Below are 19,702 nucleotides of genomic sequence, written 5' to 3'. Positions count from 1 at the left end.
TAAAAATAAATCTGGGAAGGAAAGAATTATATCAACTTCAGAAAAAAGTTACTTATCACTGGGAGGGAAAAGAGACTAAAATAGAGCTAGCTACATTTGTAGCATTTATTTCTCTGGGCAAAAAAGCAAAAGATGTAAATGCTTTGTGTTTTTTAAAGTACTTTATTGTTTTGTAGCAACTTTATTAAAATATAATTCACATACCATACAATTCCTCATTTAAAGTGTACAATTCACTGGTGTTTAGTACATTCACAGAGTTCTGCAACCATCACCACAATTTTCAAACTTTTTTATTACCTCAAAAAGAAACCCACCACCCTTTAACTATTATCCCCAAACCCCTCATCCTTCACAGCCCTAAGCAACCACTAATCTGCTTTCTCTATAGATTTGCCTGTTCTGGACCTTTCACATAAATGGAATCATATAACATGGTCTTTTGTGACTAGATTCTTTCACTTGGCATAAAATTTTCAAGGCTCACCCATGTTGTAGCATATATTAGTGCTTCATTCCTTTTTATGATTGAATGTATGAATGTCCTACTTTATATTTATTCATTAGTTGATGGACAGTTGAGTCATTTCTACTTTGGGCTATTATGAATAATACTGCTAAGGACATTTTGTGTACAAAGTTTTATATGGACATATGTTTTTATTTCTCATGGATACATACCTAGGAGTAGAGTTGCTGAGGCAAATGGAAAGTCGACTTTTTGAGGAACTGCCAGACTGTTTTCTAAGGTGGTTGCACCATTTTATATTTCCATCAGCAGTGTATGAGGGTTCCAATTTATCTACATCCTTGCTAACACTTGTTATTATCTGAATTTTTATTACAACCATCTTATTTGGTACGAAGTGGTATATCACTGTGGTTTTGGATTTGCGTTCCCTGATGAGTAACGATCTTCAACATGTTTTCACATGCTTGTTAGCCATTTTTCTTCTTTGGAGAAATGTCTGTTCAGATCCTTTGCCCATTTTTAATTGGGTTGTCTTATTATTATTGAATTGTAAGTTTTTTATATATATTCCAAATACAAGTCCCCTATTAGCTGTATGGTATCCAAATATTTTCTGCATTTTATGGGTTGTCTTTTCCCTTTTAGATAGTGTCCTTTGACAAAGTTTTTAATATTGATGAGGTCTAATTATTTTTTTCTTTTGTTGCTTATGGTTTTTTGGTTTGTTTGTTTTTAAGATTTTTATTGGGGAATGGGGAGGGGAACAGTGTTGGGGAATTGGGGAAGGGGAATATTGTTTTTCCAGGACCCAAGTCAGCTCCAAGTCAGGTTGCTGTCCTTCAATCTTAGTTGTGGAGGGTGCAAGCTCAGCTCTAAGTCCAGTCGCCGCTTTCAATCTAGTTGCGGGGGGGGGGGGGGGGCGTAGTCCACCATCCCATGCGGGAGTCGAACCTTGTTGCACACTGAGCCATCCGGCTACCCATTGGCAGCTCCTGCTCGCAGATGCTCAGCTCAAGGTGCCGTGTTCAATCTTAGTTGGGGGGGGGGTGCAGCCCACCATCCCATGCAGGAGTTGAACTGGCAACTTGCTGCTAAGAGCATGCACTCTCAACCAGCTCAGCGGCAACTCAGCTCAGGCGCAGCTCACTGGCCCATGTGGGAATCAAACTAGTGACCCTGTTGCTCAGAGCTTGCTCTCTTAACCAACTGAGCCACTGGCCAGACCCTGTCGCTTACGTTTTTGATGTCTTATCTATAAGATTCCATGGCCAAATTCAAAGTCATGAAGATTTACTCCTATGTTTTGTTCTGAGAATTTTATAGTTTTGGATCTTACATTTAGGTCTTTGATTGATTTTGAGATAATTTTTGTACATGGTCTGAGGACAGCAGCTGTACCAGTTTACATCCCACCAGCAAGGCACAGGGTTTCAATTTTTCCACATCCTTACCAATATTTATTATTTTGTTTTGTTTTTTTAATTGTAGCCATCCTAGTGGGTATGAAATGATAGCTAATTGTGGTTTTGATTTGCATTTCCCTAATGATTAGTGATGCTGAGCATCTTTTCATGTACCTAACGAACATTAGTATATTTTCTGTGGAGAAATGTCTATTCAAGCATTCAAGTTCTTTGCCCATTTTTTTAATTGGGTTGTTTCCTTGTTGAGTTGTAGGAGTTCTTTATATATTCTGGATATCAATCTTTTATCAGATATATGATTTGTAAATATTTTCTCCCATTGTGTGGGTTGCCTTTTCACTCTCTTAATAGTGTCCCTTGATGCAGAAAAGATTTTAATCTTGATAAAGTCCAGCTTACCTATTTTTTTCTTTTGTTACCTGTACTCTTGGTGTTATATCCAAAAAATCATTGCCAAATCCTGCTACAAATTTCTAAACACTTGGCCTGGTTGTATTTAAACTACCCATTGAATGATTTAAAGAATTTTGAAGTCACTTATTTTTATTTAACAATTTACTTTTGTAATTATGGAATATTTTCATAATTATCCATTTAATCCCAAGCTTCTTCTGAATCTTTATTTTCCTGATTACTGCCAAATGCATTTAATTGTAAATCAAAAACATGGAAATAGCACATTGTATTATGATACAATTGTTCCCCATGAGGAATAGTGATCAAAATTATTGCCAAGTGCCTTTATTAGGAAAGGAAAATTCTTAACTGATTAAAGACTATGGATATTATATATCAACTATTAAATTGGTTTTCAACTTCTCTGCTTCATTTGTTAAAAATACTGAATTTCACTTCAGCACGTATAGTAAAGTTCTAAAACTTCAAAGACATTTTGCATTCTGAAAAGGGTTCCTTGTGGTTGCAATGTTCATTTGAAATTCAAATAGCTGTTTGGAATTTGAAGCTAGCTAGAAGTTATGTACTATAGAAGAAGAGGGAAGAAGATCCCTTATATTATTGCTAACTTATAATGCTAGAAGACATTATTCCTTTGTATTTAGATAGGAGCTGCTAATGTAACTTTTTAAGTCATCAAATAATAGATGCAGGATACATAGTATACATCTTGAACAATATGTAAGAACTTATTTTTTAACTTGCATAATTTTAGTTTTAGACCATTATACTTTTTCAAGCAAGTATTTTTCAAGCCCCTAATTTTGTGTAGTAGATGATGTTGAAGACCCAACAGAAGCCTAAGACAAAGTTCTCTTCCCTCAGAGAATTTGCCATCTAGTTATAGAGCCTAATGATACATGTGACAATATAAAAGAAGAAGTAAGGAATGTACATTATTTAAGAGTCTGAGAAAACGAAGATGGGCTGTGTTGATCCGATAAGGTCTCAAGGAGGAAGACCCCAGGAGGCCAGGAGGGCTGGAATCAGCTGAGGGAAGATGTTGCTCTGTCTAGGTGAGAGGAGAGACATGAGCAAAGAATGATGTCTGACTAGAGAACGTTAGGTGCGGGCTACCAGAGGTAAAAAGAGCACATTAAGTGTGTCATGGACAATTGGATGGTCAGGCTGAGGACAGACTATGGGGAGCTGGTATGGTCATTTTATGTTTGGTGTAGTTGACTGTAGAGAGACATTGTGAGTTCTTGATTGACTAGGGGAGTGGTGGGAAAATTGAATCTGTCTCCAGTGGAGATCATAGAATTTTAGAGGTAAAGGGATTTCTGGAAACATCTTGTCCGGCATCCCTTGTTTACTGAGTCGAGGGAGCTAAAATCACTTCCTCAAGGTCACCCATTAGAAAATAGCAGATCTGGTTTCAGATTCACCCTTTAACTCCAAGGCCATACAAACCACAGTTCTCCAGAATATTTTATGAGAAAGGAAAGAGGGAGACCAGATAGGGAAAAATTATATAGTCCATACATGAGGCAGTGAACAGCCCAATCAGAGGCATTACTGAAGAAAATGAACAGAAAAGATAAATAAGAAGCATCTTAATGGGAAAAAGTCAGAACCTGATGACTATTTGTTTTCATTAATGATGCAAATATCTAGAGATTCAGTAAGGGACTGAGCGAGTTCTTAAAAACAGTAAATGAATAAAATTAAAAACTAATCCCAATAAGATCATTATTCAAATTCCAAACAACCCTTGCAGATAGGTGCTAGTAAATATTTGCTGAATGAATGAACAAATGAATGAATGTATCAACTTAAATTTTTTGTTGTTTTGGGGTTGTTGGGGTTTTTTCCCAGTAAATATCTTACAAGTACCATTTAAAGTATCATTTAAAGAAAACGCTTTATTTTTTCAGATACACCTTTTTGGAGTTTTGCTGGCCATTTTAGGAAACTTGGTAATCAGCATTTCCCTAAATATTCAGGTAAGAAGCTTATTTTTCTAACACATCACAACTTTAATGGGCCTCAAGCACTTTTGCCTTCTTGGGCCCCTTCCTCCATCAAAAATATAAAAAATTATGTTTTATAACCTCATTAATATAAAGACAAATATGATCCAGCTGGATTACATTTTTTTTTCTTCTGATTTTAAAAGACATGTTTTTGTGGGCCTCTTCATAGTACTGTGTGCCCTGTGCAAGGTGCCTAGCTGGCTTATGAACTTGTACCACAGTTAAAAAAATGTTCATAATCTTGGCATAAGCCAAGATTTTTTTTTAATGTTTGGTGTTTTCTTCTAGTACTTACATTATTTTCTTAAAAAAAATATTTAAGTAACTTGCAATTGTACATACTTCTTATAAGGAAGTAAGTTCACTTTTCATAAAATCAGTAGGGAAATAGGACTTTATTTAATGGCCAGTTTTCTTAGGAATCTATGTTTAAAACACAAAGAAATATTCAAACCAGATATAAATAAGATTCTACCCCCCAACCCAACCCCTGCTACCAAAGCGTTCTGCTCTGCTATGTTTATTGTGGTACCTACTTTGACTCATAAATTTGAATCCCTTGTCAAAAGGTTTTTCTTTAGTAATTTATTATCTTTAGTTCATTGATATTCAGATATTCTAAAATAAGTGTTTGGTGTAGTGAACTAAAAAGCCACTTAACTCCTTCACATATACCTCGTCTTCAAAGAGTATTATGATACTTATTTTACAGAGTTGTTATGAGAATTAAGTAACATTTGTATGTGAGAAGGACCTTTAAACTATAAAATGCTATATCAGTGTGAGTCACTTCTGCTGTTAATATGTTTGGAACAAATACAAAACCATAATAATTGCTCTATCATAATCTACAAATAAATTTAAAAGCCATGATGCAAATTTATAGGACCAAAAATTTTAGAGCAGATTTTAATTGGGTAGAAATATTATTTTATTTAAATTCTGATTTGCTTCTAGAAATATTCTCATCTTCAGTTGGCGCACCAAGAATACCCAAAGCCATTCTTCAAGAGTGTGTTGTGGTGGGGTGGGATTGTACTGATGGCCATGGGAGAGACAGGAAACTTTGCAGCCTACGGATTTGCCCCGATTACTCTTATCGCTCCATTGGGCTGTATGTCTGTTACAGGTGAGCCATTTTTCTATGTTTTGACAAATGGAAATTTTAAGAGATCAAAATAGTTGGTGAAAACATCCAGCTTAAACAACACGTGCACAAAAAAAGAAAGTCTAGCTTCTGTTTTCTTAGCATGTTAATTTGCAACAATTAAGCTACTAATTTCAGTTATTCACTGTCATGCTGTCACATTAACCATGAAGAAACTTGCATTTTGTAGCTACAACACTTAATGTTTAAAACCCTAAATCCCAGTCGAGTTTTAATAAATACACAGTAACAGTAAAGTGGTTTTTTTGGTCATTAATTAATGAATTATCTAAAAACATTTGTAATACAATGTATTTTATTCATATGTTAAACTGACATTACATGACTTAGATTCTTTGATGCTTGATGTTAACTCCATCAGTTAGCATCCCTTTTACATTAAGAATTAAACATTGGTTCTTCTACATTAATATAAGAATGTGTAACTTTACAGTAATGTCACAATTATCCTACTTTCAAAATGTATATGATTTACTAAATACATTTAGAAAAGAGAATATGAGATGTTGCTAAAGACTAAAAAACAGAGCAAGATCTTTTTCGTTTTACCCTTTTTTTGCTGCTATGGAAACAGCATGATTCTAAATTTCTGTGAATTTGGAAACTTCATTGAAATAAACAAGTTGATGGTTATTGTCTGGTAACAACTAGATCAAGCATTACATATCTCAATTTTAGTATTTCTCACAAAAGTTGTATGGTCTTTTTAAAGAATGCGTAGTTTAAACTGAAATAATGTATATTCGAAGAGAATTTCATTTTGTTTTGCAAATAGTTTCCCCTTCTTAATCATTTAAAATATTTAAAATACATTCATGAAATATGATAGACTATTTAGCAAAGAACACTTTTTTAGCTTTCTAGAAATTGTTCAGTTAAAATCACCAGACTGTTGCTATGAATAGGCACACAGTTTATGTATGTAATCATTTACCATTTTTAACATTTTGATTAAGTGAGCAATTTGGGTATATCTTATCTTCTATTTACTACACATACTATGTATGTAGACATTCTAGATTTTATTTTATTTTCAAAATCTGGACAATAACAAACAAAAGATCTAGTTATATTGTCAACTTGGGAGCTCTAAAGGCCCCAGTTGTTCTGAAAATGTTATATTATGCTTCATAATGACTGTGTTTTTTAGAGCTGGTCTTTAGTTTTGTTTCTTATTCTGCATTATGCTCAGTTTCCATGAAATAGCCAAAGACAGTCAAGTATCCAGGCACATCACATAGTTACCCAGGGGGAGAGTTGAATGCACCACAGTGTATTGAAATTCTCCATTTATTTGGAGACTCCGAGTCCTGGGAAATCCTTCTTCTGGGAACAAGAAAAGGAGAGCTGCTCTAACCGGCTTAAAGAAAGGGGCATGTGCCTGGATTTATTGTAAAGATCAGAGATTTTACAGAACTGCAATACATATAGCCAGGCGTCTTGGGACCTGAATTGAGAATTCACAAGTTGTCAGAAATCTAGGACCAGCCTTGCTACCCTTCTTAGACCTTAAGCGAAGGTGCCTGTGAAACTGCTCATGTTGGCAAGACTTGCTCAAAGCTCTCATTAATATCGGGAAGCTTAAATTTTCCCACCTTCTCCCTTAGAAAGCGACGTATCCTCCCCAATTCCTCTGTGGGGCTACCCACCTCAGACTTTAAGCCCACTGCCTTGACAGATGGGCTTTCTTTAATGCTGCACATCCTTTTTCTTTGTGTGATCTTAGCCCCAATTAATTTTAGAACATTTTTAGCAACTTCCCTTTGTGGCCATTTAAAATGATTCAAAGACCTAAATTATAGCCTCAAACACAAATCATTTCCTTCTTTACAATCTTACCAAACAATAATGCTCATAAATAATATTTCCACAGCACTTCTGAGCTGAGTTTTGGTTATCGTGAAGTGTCATGGGTGGGTTAGGGACTGCTGGTAATTGAGAATTTTCCCCAGAAATCTCCTACCATCCTGAGACTCTTTATAGAGATTCTAGAAACTCGAAAGAACTTGAAGCAAAGGGGAAGGTATTTCTTAAAACATGTGTATCTTATGGTTGTGTCTATGGATGAGGCAGAAGAGTGTCCACACATTCCTATGCTAGGAATTCCACCCCCCACCCCCCATTATTTTTGGGGAGCTTCAAGAAAGAAATCAAACCTCCCTTTTAATTAAAAAATATATATATTTGTTGCAATGTTGCATGGAGATTGCATATTCTTTTCTGGACTTTCTTCTCTTTAGTTGCTTTTCAAATGAAAAAAAAAAGAATTAAAATCTAGAACACTTTAGAAAGTTTAGCTCTTAAGTCCAAGTGAAGGTTACTTTCTTTCTTTCTCCTTCACCTTAAGTGGCCTGGTTCATACCGACACACGGTGCTGTTTTTTTCTTTTCCAGAAATAAGGGGATACTGTGTGGATAAGCATGGGTGCTAGTCTTCTACACACAAGACTGCTCATATGTCAGCTGTGTGGTTTGTCTCACAGAATCAAAATTCCCGCTCTCTTTTGTACATAGCAGTTGAGCAGGTATTTTTAAGGACTAGTATGTGAGAAGTACTATAGTAAGCATTATGGATATTTTAATTTGCACTCTCCCCATGTTCCTGCTTCAAACCATCTTCTTTTTTATCCTTTTCTTCCCTCTCTCTGTGTGTCCTAGTGTTCCTCGCTGATGTGCTACCTTGAGGCAGCATTTCTCAAGCACTAGTTTTACAGTGCTTTCATAGGTGTCCTAAAAAACAAGGGATTCCATAATCAAACAAGTTTCTGAAATATTAGACTTTAAAAGTTACACAGGTGTCATTAGGGCTTCTTGAGGCCCTGGGATAGGTCCATTCATACTGTCCGTCTTTCCAAGGTGGAGGCAGGAGGCCAAGTTTCCCTAACCGATTGACCACAAGATGCTTTATTATGAAGCATCTCGAGAAACAACAGTTCTGCAGAAAATCCTTTAGGGTATTCTAAAGGCAGTGCTCACACGCAGTCACACTCAGCCAGGATAGAGAACTCGCGTGTGCCTGGGAGTGGGGGTTGGGTAATGGGGACTAATCCTGGTGCATAGGTGGATCTGAGTGTCCAGGCCTGGGTCTAGCTCTTTGAGAGAGAGTGTCAGAGCTCTTGTATCCTTGTGTCACCTTGTGCTTTTACCCTACTTTCCTCACTGAAGGTCTCTGTCAGTGAAGAATAGTTCCAAACGCGTATCATGCCTAAAATGCTGGTTATACTGGCAGTGTGGTTAATTCTAGATGTTGACTTGTGTTTGTGTTTCCATTAGTTAAGAAAGCTTAATGAATGGATTTTCAGTGTTGTCTAGAATCTAGGCTGGATACTTGACCCAATAAGCCAGGGTAATGGAATGGTCAAGAACACAAGCTCTGGGGCCACGCTGCTAGAATACAGATCGCAGTTCTGTTGCTGGAAAGCTCTGTGGCCTCAGGCAAGCTGTTTAAACTGGTTTATGCCTCAGTTTTCTCATCTGTAAAATGGGGATAAAAATAGTTCTCACCTCAGAAGTTGTCCTAGGGAAGAACTGAGTACACACAGACACCTAAGAACAGTGTTGGATATGTAGTACAGTGTTTGACACAGTGACAACACCAACTGTGTCAAAGATGCCCCCAAAGATGGTTGAAGGTTAAATTTTCTAAAATGGATGAACCAATTTGAGAAATGCTTTTTATTGTTCTTATCTATGTGATGGTTACTTTTCGGGGAGCTGTAAAGTAGGATCCTCACAGCTCATTTGTTCAGCCATTAAGTAGTAATGACCCTTTGACTCCTCCACACAATCCCTACCAAAACATGTTGGGAAATACCTACCAACAACAACAACAAAAAAAAAACATTTAAAAAACAGAAGTTTGTCACAGGAAAAGCGTAACAGTTTAAGATGTGTGTGCAACTTTCTGTCTTCTTGCCCTGGCTTTATAGTACTTTTGTTCACTTGCTAATTAACTTCAAGAGAGGCTGAATGGCAGACTTCTTTCAGGTCTAACTGCAATTTAAGAATGTGTTTCCCTTTTTTTTTTTTTTAAGAATGTGTTTTCTGAAGAACTATTTATTATACCAGAAATCTAGTAAGAAGAAATAAGTTGGATATCCTGTGGAACTTGTACTAAAGTTCTGAACTTCTGTAATCTTGTCCCAGCTAAACCCTCTTTCTCAGTAGACCTTTCTTGTCTTCTAGACTAAATCAGGCTTATTCTTTGCTCCCTTAACACCCTAGGGCGGGCCCTTCTCTTATCCATGTGGTGCCTTTTTGTGAATTTTGAAAAAAAGGCAGCCTTCGGCAGCCGGGTGCCTCAGTTGATTAGAGCATGTGCTCTTAACAACAAGGTTGCTGATTCGACTCCCACATGGGATGGTGGGCTGCGCCCCCTGCAACTAGATTGAAAATGGCGACTGGACTTGGAGCTGAGCTTGCGCCCTCCATAACTAAGATTGAAGGACAACAACTTGACTTGGAGCGGGTGGGTCCTGAGAAAAAAACACACTGTTCCCCAACAAAGTTAAAAAAAGGGGGGGGCAGCCTTTCTCCTGATACTTTAGTTTTGTCTGCAAATTATTGCAATACATTGATTTTATTAGGCCAGGGTACTTTGGTGCCATCTGTCAGAAAATTGTCCATACAAATCAACAAAATCTGAGGTGTGGGTGGTGCCTCCTCAGATGTAGTGTCTTTGGGAACTGCACAACCTGTTCATTGCCCACAGCAGTTCTGACCTTACTCTTCCCTTTGGCATTTCTCATCGTGCTCACAGTGGCCATCCTGGCCAACCAACCAAGACCCAGGAGACGGGTGACTGTGTGTGTCTGGCAGCCTGCCGTCTACTCTTTCCAGGACAGTGTGGCACAGGGAAATCACACAGTACAGCCTCATAGAATTGGTTTGAAATTGAATTTTGATAAAATTAGGATAAGATGTTCTATTCTAGGGTGTTAGAAGAGAAAAAAACACTTGTTGAAAAGATTTCAATTCCTGATGTAGCACCATGGTTCAACATTTCATTGCAAGGGACTCGTGAATATTCATTCTTGTAAATACAGGTTTATGAGCCTGTACTTTGGGAGTTGAGTTAGATTATTTGTGCATCTACAAAGTGTGGCCTTACCTTTAATGTTTTGCTTTTTCTATTCATCCCCTTGACTGCGATCTATGCTATGCCTAAGCATTGAGAGATTATTTAAAACAATGAAGTTATCAACAATCCAGTGAGTTGAATGAAGCCACATAGAATTAAGAAGATTCGTGGTAGAACTTACTCAGCATAAAATTAACTTGTCTAGGGATGACGAAGGAGTGGCACACGAAGGGAGATTGTTACAGGGGCAGGAAGGGTGGAAGAAATAGAATGTGACAGACATTTTTCAGTTCTTTGCTTCTGAGTATATTTATTGAAAGTAATTAGAAGAGTTCAGAGAATATGCCAACTTTTTCCAGTTAAACACAGGCAATACTTTAGAAATAGTTAATGGTAAGAAACTAATACTGAACGTGAATCCACTATGCCAGGTATCGTCTGAGACACATAAACTTGTTTTACTTAATTATTGCCCAGATGATTAGAAGTGAGTAATAACTGGATTAAATTTGAGATGAGTTAGATGAGATCAAAAACTTGGAATATTAAATGAAACGATAAAATTAATAGCAGCAAGTCTCCTTGGCCCTGGAATAATTTCCTAAAAGAAGTAGTCACCCTCTTCATGGGCTAATTTGGAATAAGATTGGAGAGCTAACTGCACTGAGACAATGAGAGAATGAGACATATAGCTGATAAGTCTTTTCCATCTCCTAATGTTCCCTGTCATGCTGGCTTTTGCTCAAAATGAAATTCATGATGTGGAATACATGTTGTTTCGTATATTTCTGTTGTGGTGTTAGGAAGCGCTAAGCTGAAATGTGTCTGTAATCCATTAGATGATGGTCATAGCATAGCCAAAAAGCCCTGGTGAGGCCTTTAGGAATTCCAAAGAAGTCATCTCAAGCAGAAACTTTGGTCTCTAAGATTTTTATTAGAAACAAATGAAAGGAAAGATAAACAGACCTGTGAGCGAGTGACCGGTTGCGTTCCACAAACCTAGATGCTGCAAACTCTGTCCTTCAGAGGCCCCTGAGCTTTGTGCCAGCCTCTATGAAACCACTGGCACTCTAAACCTGGGCTTCCTGTGATAGTGACACTTGACATGGACATTTATTTTCATGTTGGAAATATGCAAAAAAAAAAAAAATACCCCCTTTCTCAGTGGTTTGCTGGGTTGTCTGCCTTAGCACATTGTCCCCAAAACAGTCTAAATAAAATATGTGTAATAAAACTCTGAAGTTGTCATTTTGTCTGTTCATGCAGTCTCAGCCGAAAGCATTCCAAAACGTAAAAACTTTATTTGAAATGTCTTTTCCACCCATTTGAGAATCCCACAAAGTATTTCTAGAGAAATAGCTATTGATGAAGTAATGCACATTTAAATTTCTAATGCAGAGTTAATCTTTTCAGTGATAGAATTTTTACTTTTTTTGGAGTCTTTTCAAGTTTAATCACTAATGTGTGTCAAGAAAAATGTAGAAAAGAAAGGGTTATTGTTCTTAATCCAGGTACATTTCTTCATTTGAAATTATGCCCATTACCAATGAACGATTTATTCGTTTTCTTCAAGAAATGACAATAGCAATTTTTTTATTAAGATGAATTACTTGACACTTTTATTCCTGCCAATATAGATGGTAGGCCAACTTTTCTCTCTGTAAAGAAATATTTTTCAAACTGTCACAGAGCTTCAAATCCTAACTCCATGGAGTACTTTGTAATTGACATGTTTTCTTCTCTACAATTCTACAACTAACAGGGAATGATAATTACGGAGCAGCCAGTATCTCAGTACAGTTAGCGTTGACTGAGCCTGTGAGCACGCTCAACGTGTCCACGTGTTTGAAGCTTGATTATGACTGACGTGAAAGTGCTTTTGTGGTTTGCTTTTCAGCAGTACAATAAAGTTGCCATTATGTGTGGTCAGAAACCACAAGCCAGATATTTACATGTGAGGATCTGTTTGTAGCATTATTATATAAATATGTTCTTTTCATGTCATGGGTTATTTTTTTATAAAAGAGAGTTTTCTTTACTGCTTTGTCTTCTACTTTCCTAGATTATAAACATATACCGTGGGTTCTCTTCAGATCATAGATGTCAAACAATAAATCGAATATCCAGGAAAGGAAAACTGATGAAATTTTCATTTGTGGACTAGATCAGTGTTCATAAACCAGTGGCCTGTGGACCAGATCTGGCCACTGCTATATTTTGTTTGGCTCAAACAATGCTTTTAAAGGATACAGATTATTTCCCCATATTTAAAAATTGGACCATGACACGCACAATTGGATTTTTTCCGGAAGGATCAGATTTGGTAGCATTGGACTTGCATTTAGTTGTCTAGGGCTGAATTATGGCTGCCACCATCACTGATCTTGTGTTCTCCAGGTCACTGCGGTCCCACTGCCCCTCATTGCGATGGCCCACCACCCTCATTATATTTTCCTCTTTACAGGATTACCTAACTGGCCCCTGTAGGCACTGGAGTTTGTGACATGTGGACTAAGATTTTTTTCTTTTCAGTTGAATCAGATAAGAATATCATATCCATAATCACATTTATATAAAGTATAATTGATGTTTTTAAACTTTGGGTTAAATTTGTCTTTTAAGAAGTGGTATAAAAGGATAAGAAATAGGGAGTAAATAAATGTGAACAAAATCTTTTAAAAATAGCCATACCATAACACAGAGGGTTATTGAACTCTCTTCTATGCTATTGAAACTTTAATTTAAAAAATTGTTATTTGGGGAAAGAGAATGTACGTAAAAAGTGGCCATTTGCCTACCATTCTATAGACACAAAAATCTAAAGTCACATGTAAAATTTCCCCTCGAGTTCAGTTGCTAACATATAGAAAGTCGATGCTTAACTTCTCATTTGCTAATCCTTGTTAGGAGCCATTACAGAGAAAATTCAAATCAAGTTTGTACAACCTATCTGAAGTCTCATGCACCAGATTAATTTATAGTTGTTTTTTTTTTTTCTCTCACTGATGGTCTGCCATGAATCTTAGAGCACCAACTCTTGACCACATTAAGCTAAGTAACTCTTCCAGGTGGGAGACCAAGTCTGAGTAATGTCAGAAAGGATGTGAATAAAGAACAAGCTCGGGACTGCTGAGTGGCTCGTTGGTTAAGAGTTGGCTTGAGAGCACGAGCTCTGAGCAGCAGGGCCGCCGGTTCAGATCCCACATGAGCCAGTGACACTGCGCCCTCTACAGCTAAGATGTTGAACAACAGCTCGACCTGGAGCTGGGCTGCCGTGAGTGGCCGGCAGCCGGTGTGAGCTGCTGTGAGCCACCGTAAGTGGCTATTCAATGGCCGGCGAGTGACTGCCTCAGCCGGGAAGAGCGCAATGAAAATAGCAACATGGGTCAGTGAAGCGACGTCCTCCACAACTAGACTAAAGAACAAAAGGACAGCAACTTGTCTGTTCCCCTTCCCTGATTCCCCAACACTGTTCCCTCCCCCAATTCCCCAGTAAAATCTTAAAAAAAAAAAAAATCAAGCTCAAGGTTTATTCCTAAGTAAATCAGGGAGCATTAGGAAGCGCAGTCCCAGAGCACATACCTACACCTGGGACTGCCACCCTCCCCCACATCTAGATTTGGTTCAGCTGAAACCGCCAGAATCTTGGCATTTATCTGTTTTCATCTGGAAATGCAAATCAGAATTCCCATGTGTAAGTTTCCTTATGTCAATCCTGATTTGAAAGTATCTCCATTCTGATTACTGACCTTAGTGACACTTAATGGCTGAAAAAAGTATAGATGAGTCTCCAGTAGGAGTCAGTCCATTATAACTATTGTTGAGAATCTTTCTGATCATAGAGCATTATGCTCAAGGCCAAGTAAATACATTAATAAACTGCCCCCATGGGAGCACTGTTTCCACCAAAGAAAACACTAGATGAAGCTTTTTTTGTCCTTTCCTCTTATGGATTGTATTTCTCCTATCCCCCACCCCCACCCCCCACCCCCCGATTCCTACATAACCACAGTTTGAATTTTGGTATATCACTTTTCATATGCTGCCTTTCACCTTTTTTTTTTTTTTTTAATGTGTTATGGTCTTTGAGGTCTGGCATTTGCCTCTGGAATCACTGTGTGACACTGTAATGAATTTAACTCCAGTGTCCATGAGCACTCCGTGTAGACCTGTGTCTGTTAGCACTCTATGTAGACCAGTGTCCAGGAGCACTCTTCTGTGTAGACTCATGTACGTTCAGGAAACCCTGCCCAAAAATGCCTCAAGTACAAAATGTACACACAACTGTGAGTGCTAAGGTAAATGCTCAGATGTAACTATAGTTTAATCATACCTAGTACAAATCTGTTTAATTTACAAGTGTGTTTTGTTTTTAATACTTTTTAAATTATTGATCTTGAAATGTTCTTTCTAGTTTTCAATATTACATTTTACTAGGTTATAAAAATGTAATTGTTTTTCCCTTTTTCTAAATGTTCATTAAACAAAGGTTGTGGTTATAGCAACTAGACAGGGTTGAGTTTGATAGATCTCTTATTGCAGGTATATATGGGAGCACTTCAGTTTATTTTTTCTCATTTTAAAAATTTGCTACTGTATTTAGAAATCATGTTATTAGCTGTTGCTCAGATACTGTGTTTTTGCTCAGCACAGCTCTCATTTTAACCATGTTTTGCAAGATAAATGAGTCACAAGTAAATGTATCTTAATAGAATGTTCTTTTTTTATTACTTTCTTTGCTAGATAAATAAAACTTAAAACCTTATTCTCTTATCTAAATATTTTGTAGAAAATCTCATGTTCTCTTAAAACAGAAAAATGAGTATAGAAGTCCACCAGACATACACATTTTTTCAGAAGTAAAAGTAGCATGTTTATGTTTCATAAAACTCTGATAACTTTTATTGCAATTCATATAATTTGATGCACATAGTGTAGTTCAAATATATTGTTACCTATCATGTCCTTTTTGCTTTTAGCAATGAAATTATCTCCTGCATAACATTTTTCTCTCTTTCTTCTGAAAGTGGAGTTATTTATGAAACTGTGGCTTAGCAACAAAAAGAAAAGGAAAATGATACCTTCCTTACTTCAAGGGAGGCAATGGAGTGTAGTGTACTAGGAAGAACTCTGGATTGAGATAAGGAAATCGGGTGTTGGTTTCAATTCTGCTGTAATATAAATGTTTGTTTGATGAATGGATCAATGAATAAACAAACAACCTCTTTGGACCTCAGTTTCCCAATTGTAATGTTTAGGACCTGTAGTAAATCTCTGTCTCTACTAGCCCTAAAATTTCATTCTTCCATGGAAACAATGTCTCTCTTCTTAACTGGAATCCTTTGCTGTGAAACAGTCATCTTAAGGATTGTTAAAATTAAATGCATTTGGTGCATGTTAGTGTAGTGATACTTTGCCTTTTTTTTTTTTAACCTACCAAGGACTGTTTTGTTTGTCACTAGTTAGAGAGCAAGCAGACAGGCAGAATAAAAATATCAGTTAAAAGTGAGTGTGGAGATGCAGTCTGCAGCCACCATACTTGATGAGCTGTAGGGTGTGAGGGGCAGGGCAGCTCCGGGCAGATGCTGCTCCGGGGGGCCCAGCCCTGCCTCTCTGGCCAGGCTCCCCTCTGCCCCAGTTTGCCCATTTTTTATTGTTAATCTATCTCCCTCCACTTGGAAACATTCCTTACCTAATTACACAGGAAGCCTGTGATAGGGGTCTTGGTCTCTATACCTTTTCTAATGTTCTAACATGTGAAATTAATTTCCCTGAATTATTTTGGTGCAAACCTGAAACAAAATTTTCATACATTTTTACATCTGCCCCAAGCTCAATTCTTACTATAATGGGCTATGTATCTATATATTAATTTATCTACAGAAAATATTGCTTTAATGTTTTAAAGCCATGCTTGGTTTTAAATTAAATTCATGCTTGGTGGACATTTCCCAGGCTCTGTTTATTTTATGTGAATCCTTCATTCCTATAAGTAACCTGCCCAAAAAAAGTTTGCAAGGACATAGCTCAACTTTAATGAGAGAGAGCAAGGCTGAGCAAAAGATGGTAAGAATTTATGAGGATCTCAGCTTATCTTGAATGAGGGTTTCCAATGTAGATTTGTTATTTTGTTTTATTTTATTTTTTTAGCTGAGCCATCCTGCCACCTGTTGGCAGCTCAGCGGCTGCTCAGCTCGGGCCAGGCATCGAACCGCTGTTGCTCAGAGCTCAAACTCTTGAGCGAGCTCTTAAACAACAGAGCCACTCAGCCGGCCCTGTTATTTTGTTTTAAATCAATTGCCACAACACCAGATATAGCTGTATTCAACTTTAACTGATTGAAATGATTATTATATGGATTCATTATTACCTTTGAAGAATTTTTAATGATGTGGCAAATTGCTTGTAAAATAGTAACTGAGAAAACTGAAAAATTTTGCATTATAGTTTGATCTCACCTAAAGGGAAATAAACATACTAACATATTAACTATGGCTTTCTCTAAATGGTAATATTATTTTATAATGATTTTCCCCTATATTTTTACTTTATAAAACAAACAAACTTTTCAGCTAGTAGTTTTTGTTAAAAATTTAAAATACACATTATGTTGTATTTTTGTTTCTTGTATTACTGGAAGTTTGCATTTTCCTATGCTTCTACTCATAGAGGAATGGCTCCATAAGAAGAACAACTTAGAAAGATTCAACTTACCCGCATACCTGAGGCCATAGCAGCAGGCCATGGCCCAGGTATGAGGCTGAGAGCTCAGTGCATCAGTAATGGGAAAGAGAGTCTGAAACATCACAAAGGTCAGCAAATGCGGGGCAGAGATCCCACAAACACTCTTTTATTTGTGTGCTAGGTACTAACTACACACTGGAGATCTTAGAAGAATAAGGTATATCTGAGTAAAAGGGCCTGGTAGTCTTTGGGGGGAGACAGGCAAATAAACCTTAGGTGTGATGAAAAAGCTGAATTACCTGTGTATCACACGTAAGTGTGGAGGTCAACCTGGTTGGGGGATGGCGGGGGTCCAGAGGTGATGCTTGAGTCTAGAGATGCTTGAGAGGATGGAGGCAGAGTTGCATAAGGAATGGCACGCGTAAAAGTCTTTTAGCATGAAACTAAATGGTGGTTCCGGGAACTATGACTTTTTTTTGTAAGGGTGGGCATAGAATATGAAAGAGATCGGGGCAAATGTGGTGAGAAAACTGGCAGGAGCAAAGTCATGATTGGCTGTCTTTGAATGTCATACTCAGTCATTTGGCCTTTGTCCTGTACATGACAAGAAGCCATTAAGAGGTTTGAAAGCTCATGGATTGACATTAGATTTGCATTTTAGAAAGATTATCCTGGTGGTGCTCTGGGGAAGGGCTAGTGAAATGGAAGTCCCCTTAGCGGTTTAAGCCTGAGGTGAAGCTGGCCTGAGTTGGGACAGTGACAATGAAATGAAGAGGAGGGGATGGACTTGAGAGAGAGTGAAACTCGGACTTACTAGACCCAGCAGCCTGTTAGATGTGTAGTGTGAAGGAGGGGAGACTAGGAAGGGTCCTGGGATTCTGGTGCTTAATAGAGGTATAGAAATGGGGATTAAGGGAGGAGGTGATGAGAAATAATGAGTTTCAGTTTGGATATATTTATTTTTTTAATTGCATTTTTCATTTATAGTTGACATACAATATTATATTAGTTTCAGGTGTACAACATAGTGATTAGACATTTCTATAACTTAGGAAGTCTCAACCCAGTAAGTCTAGTACCCACCTGCCACCATACATAGTTATTACAATATTATTAACTATATTCCCTATGCTGTACTTTACATCCCTGTGAGTTTTTATAACTGACAATATATACTTCTTAATCCCTTCCCCTTTTTCACCCATCCTCCCAAGCCTCCTCCCATCTGGCAACCATTAAAATGTTCTCTGTATTTTTAAGTCTTTTGCTGTTTTGTTCATTTATTTTGTTTTTTACTTGTAGATTCCACATATAAGTGAAATCATCAGTATCTGTTTTTCTCTGTCTGACTTACTTCACTTAGCATATTACTCTCTAGGTCCACCCATGTTGCAAATGGCAAGATTTCATTCTTTTTTATGGCTGAGTAATATTCCATTGTGTATATGTACCACTTTTTCTTTATTCATTCATCTATCAAAGGACACTTAGGTTGCTTCCATATCTTGGCTATTGTAAATAATGCTGCAGTGAACATAGGGGTGCATGTGTCTTTTCGAATTAGTGTTTTGGATTTTTTTCAGATAAATACCCAGAAATGGAATTGCTGGGTCATAAAGTAGTTCTATTTTTAATATTTTGAAGAACCTCCATACTCTTTTCTATAGTGGCTGCACCAATTTACAATCTTAGTTTGGGATACATTTAAAGTTAAGACTTTGTTCTTTCCACCCTTTCTTTCTTTCCTTCTCTTCTATCTCTTTCTTCCTTTCACCCCTTCCTACTCTTTCTGCCTTTCTGCCTTTCTACCTTTCTTTCTGCCTTTCTACCTATCTTTCTTTCTTTCTTTCTTTCCTTTCCTTTCTCTATCTCTAACCCCCCCCCCGCTTTCTTTGTTTCCATTCATTTTGTCATTTAGTAAACTTTTATTAAGCCCTCACTGTATACCAGGCGCTATCCTAGTCACTGTCCTAGGGACAATGTAAGCCAGGCCACTTTCCATGTATCCTCAACCACAAGGAGGAAAGAAGTCATTTTTTGAAATACATCTCTCTCTCTCTCTCTCTCTCTCTCTCTCTCTCTCTATATATATATATATATATATATATATATATATATATATATATATATATATATTTAGTTTCAGGTGTACAAAACAATGTAATGGTTAGATATTTACACCCCTCACAAATAACCCCCTCCCCCAATCTCCTGCCCCTCTGCCATCGTATATAGCTGTTACAATTCCACTGACTCTATTCCCTATGCTGCACTCCACATCGCGTGACTATATATATATATATTAAATTATAGTTGGCATTCATTATTATTCAGCTTCAGCTTCAGGTGTACACTGCAGTGGTCAGGCATCTACACTGTCCATGAAGTGGACTCCCAAATAAGACAAATGTCCATCGGACACCGTACAAAATCTTTACAACAT

The 19,702-nt window shown here is 37.3% G+C and overlaps 1 protein-coding gene across 3 annotated transcripts in view; it reads left to right on the top strand.

Annotated features, from left to right (window-relative positions):
• Positions 1-19,702, top strand: part of NIPAL2 (NIPA like domain containing 2) — a 77,743-nt gene that overhangs the window by 23,997 nt on the left and 34,044 nt on the right. For all 3 annotated transcript variants that reach the window (XM_019642562.1, XM_019642563.1, XM_019642561.1), the window contains exons 2-3: positions 4,230-4,298; positions 5,286-5,457. In XM_019642562.1, coding sequence (XP_019498107.1) covers positions 4,230-4,298; positions 5,286-5,457 — 241 coding nt within the window. The remainder of the gene's footprint in view (positions 1-4,229; positions 4,299-5,285; positions 5,458-19,702) is intronic.

The sequence above is a fragment of the Hipposideros armiger genome, unplaced genomic scaffold (assembly GCF_001890085.2).
Source record: "Hipposideros armiger isolate ML-2016 unplaced genomic scaffold, ASM189008v1 scaffold_70, whole genome shotgun sequence".
Taxonomy (NCBI): domain Eukaryota; kingdom Metazoa; phylum Chordata; class Mammalia; order Chiroptera; family Hipposideridae; genus Hipposideros; species Hipposideros armiger.
This window is presented reverse-complemented; position numbering and strand designations above follow the sequence as displayed.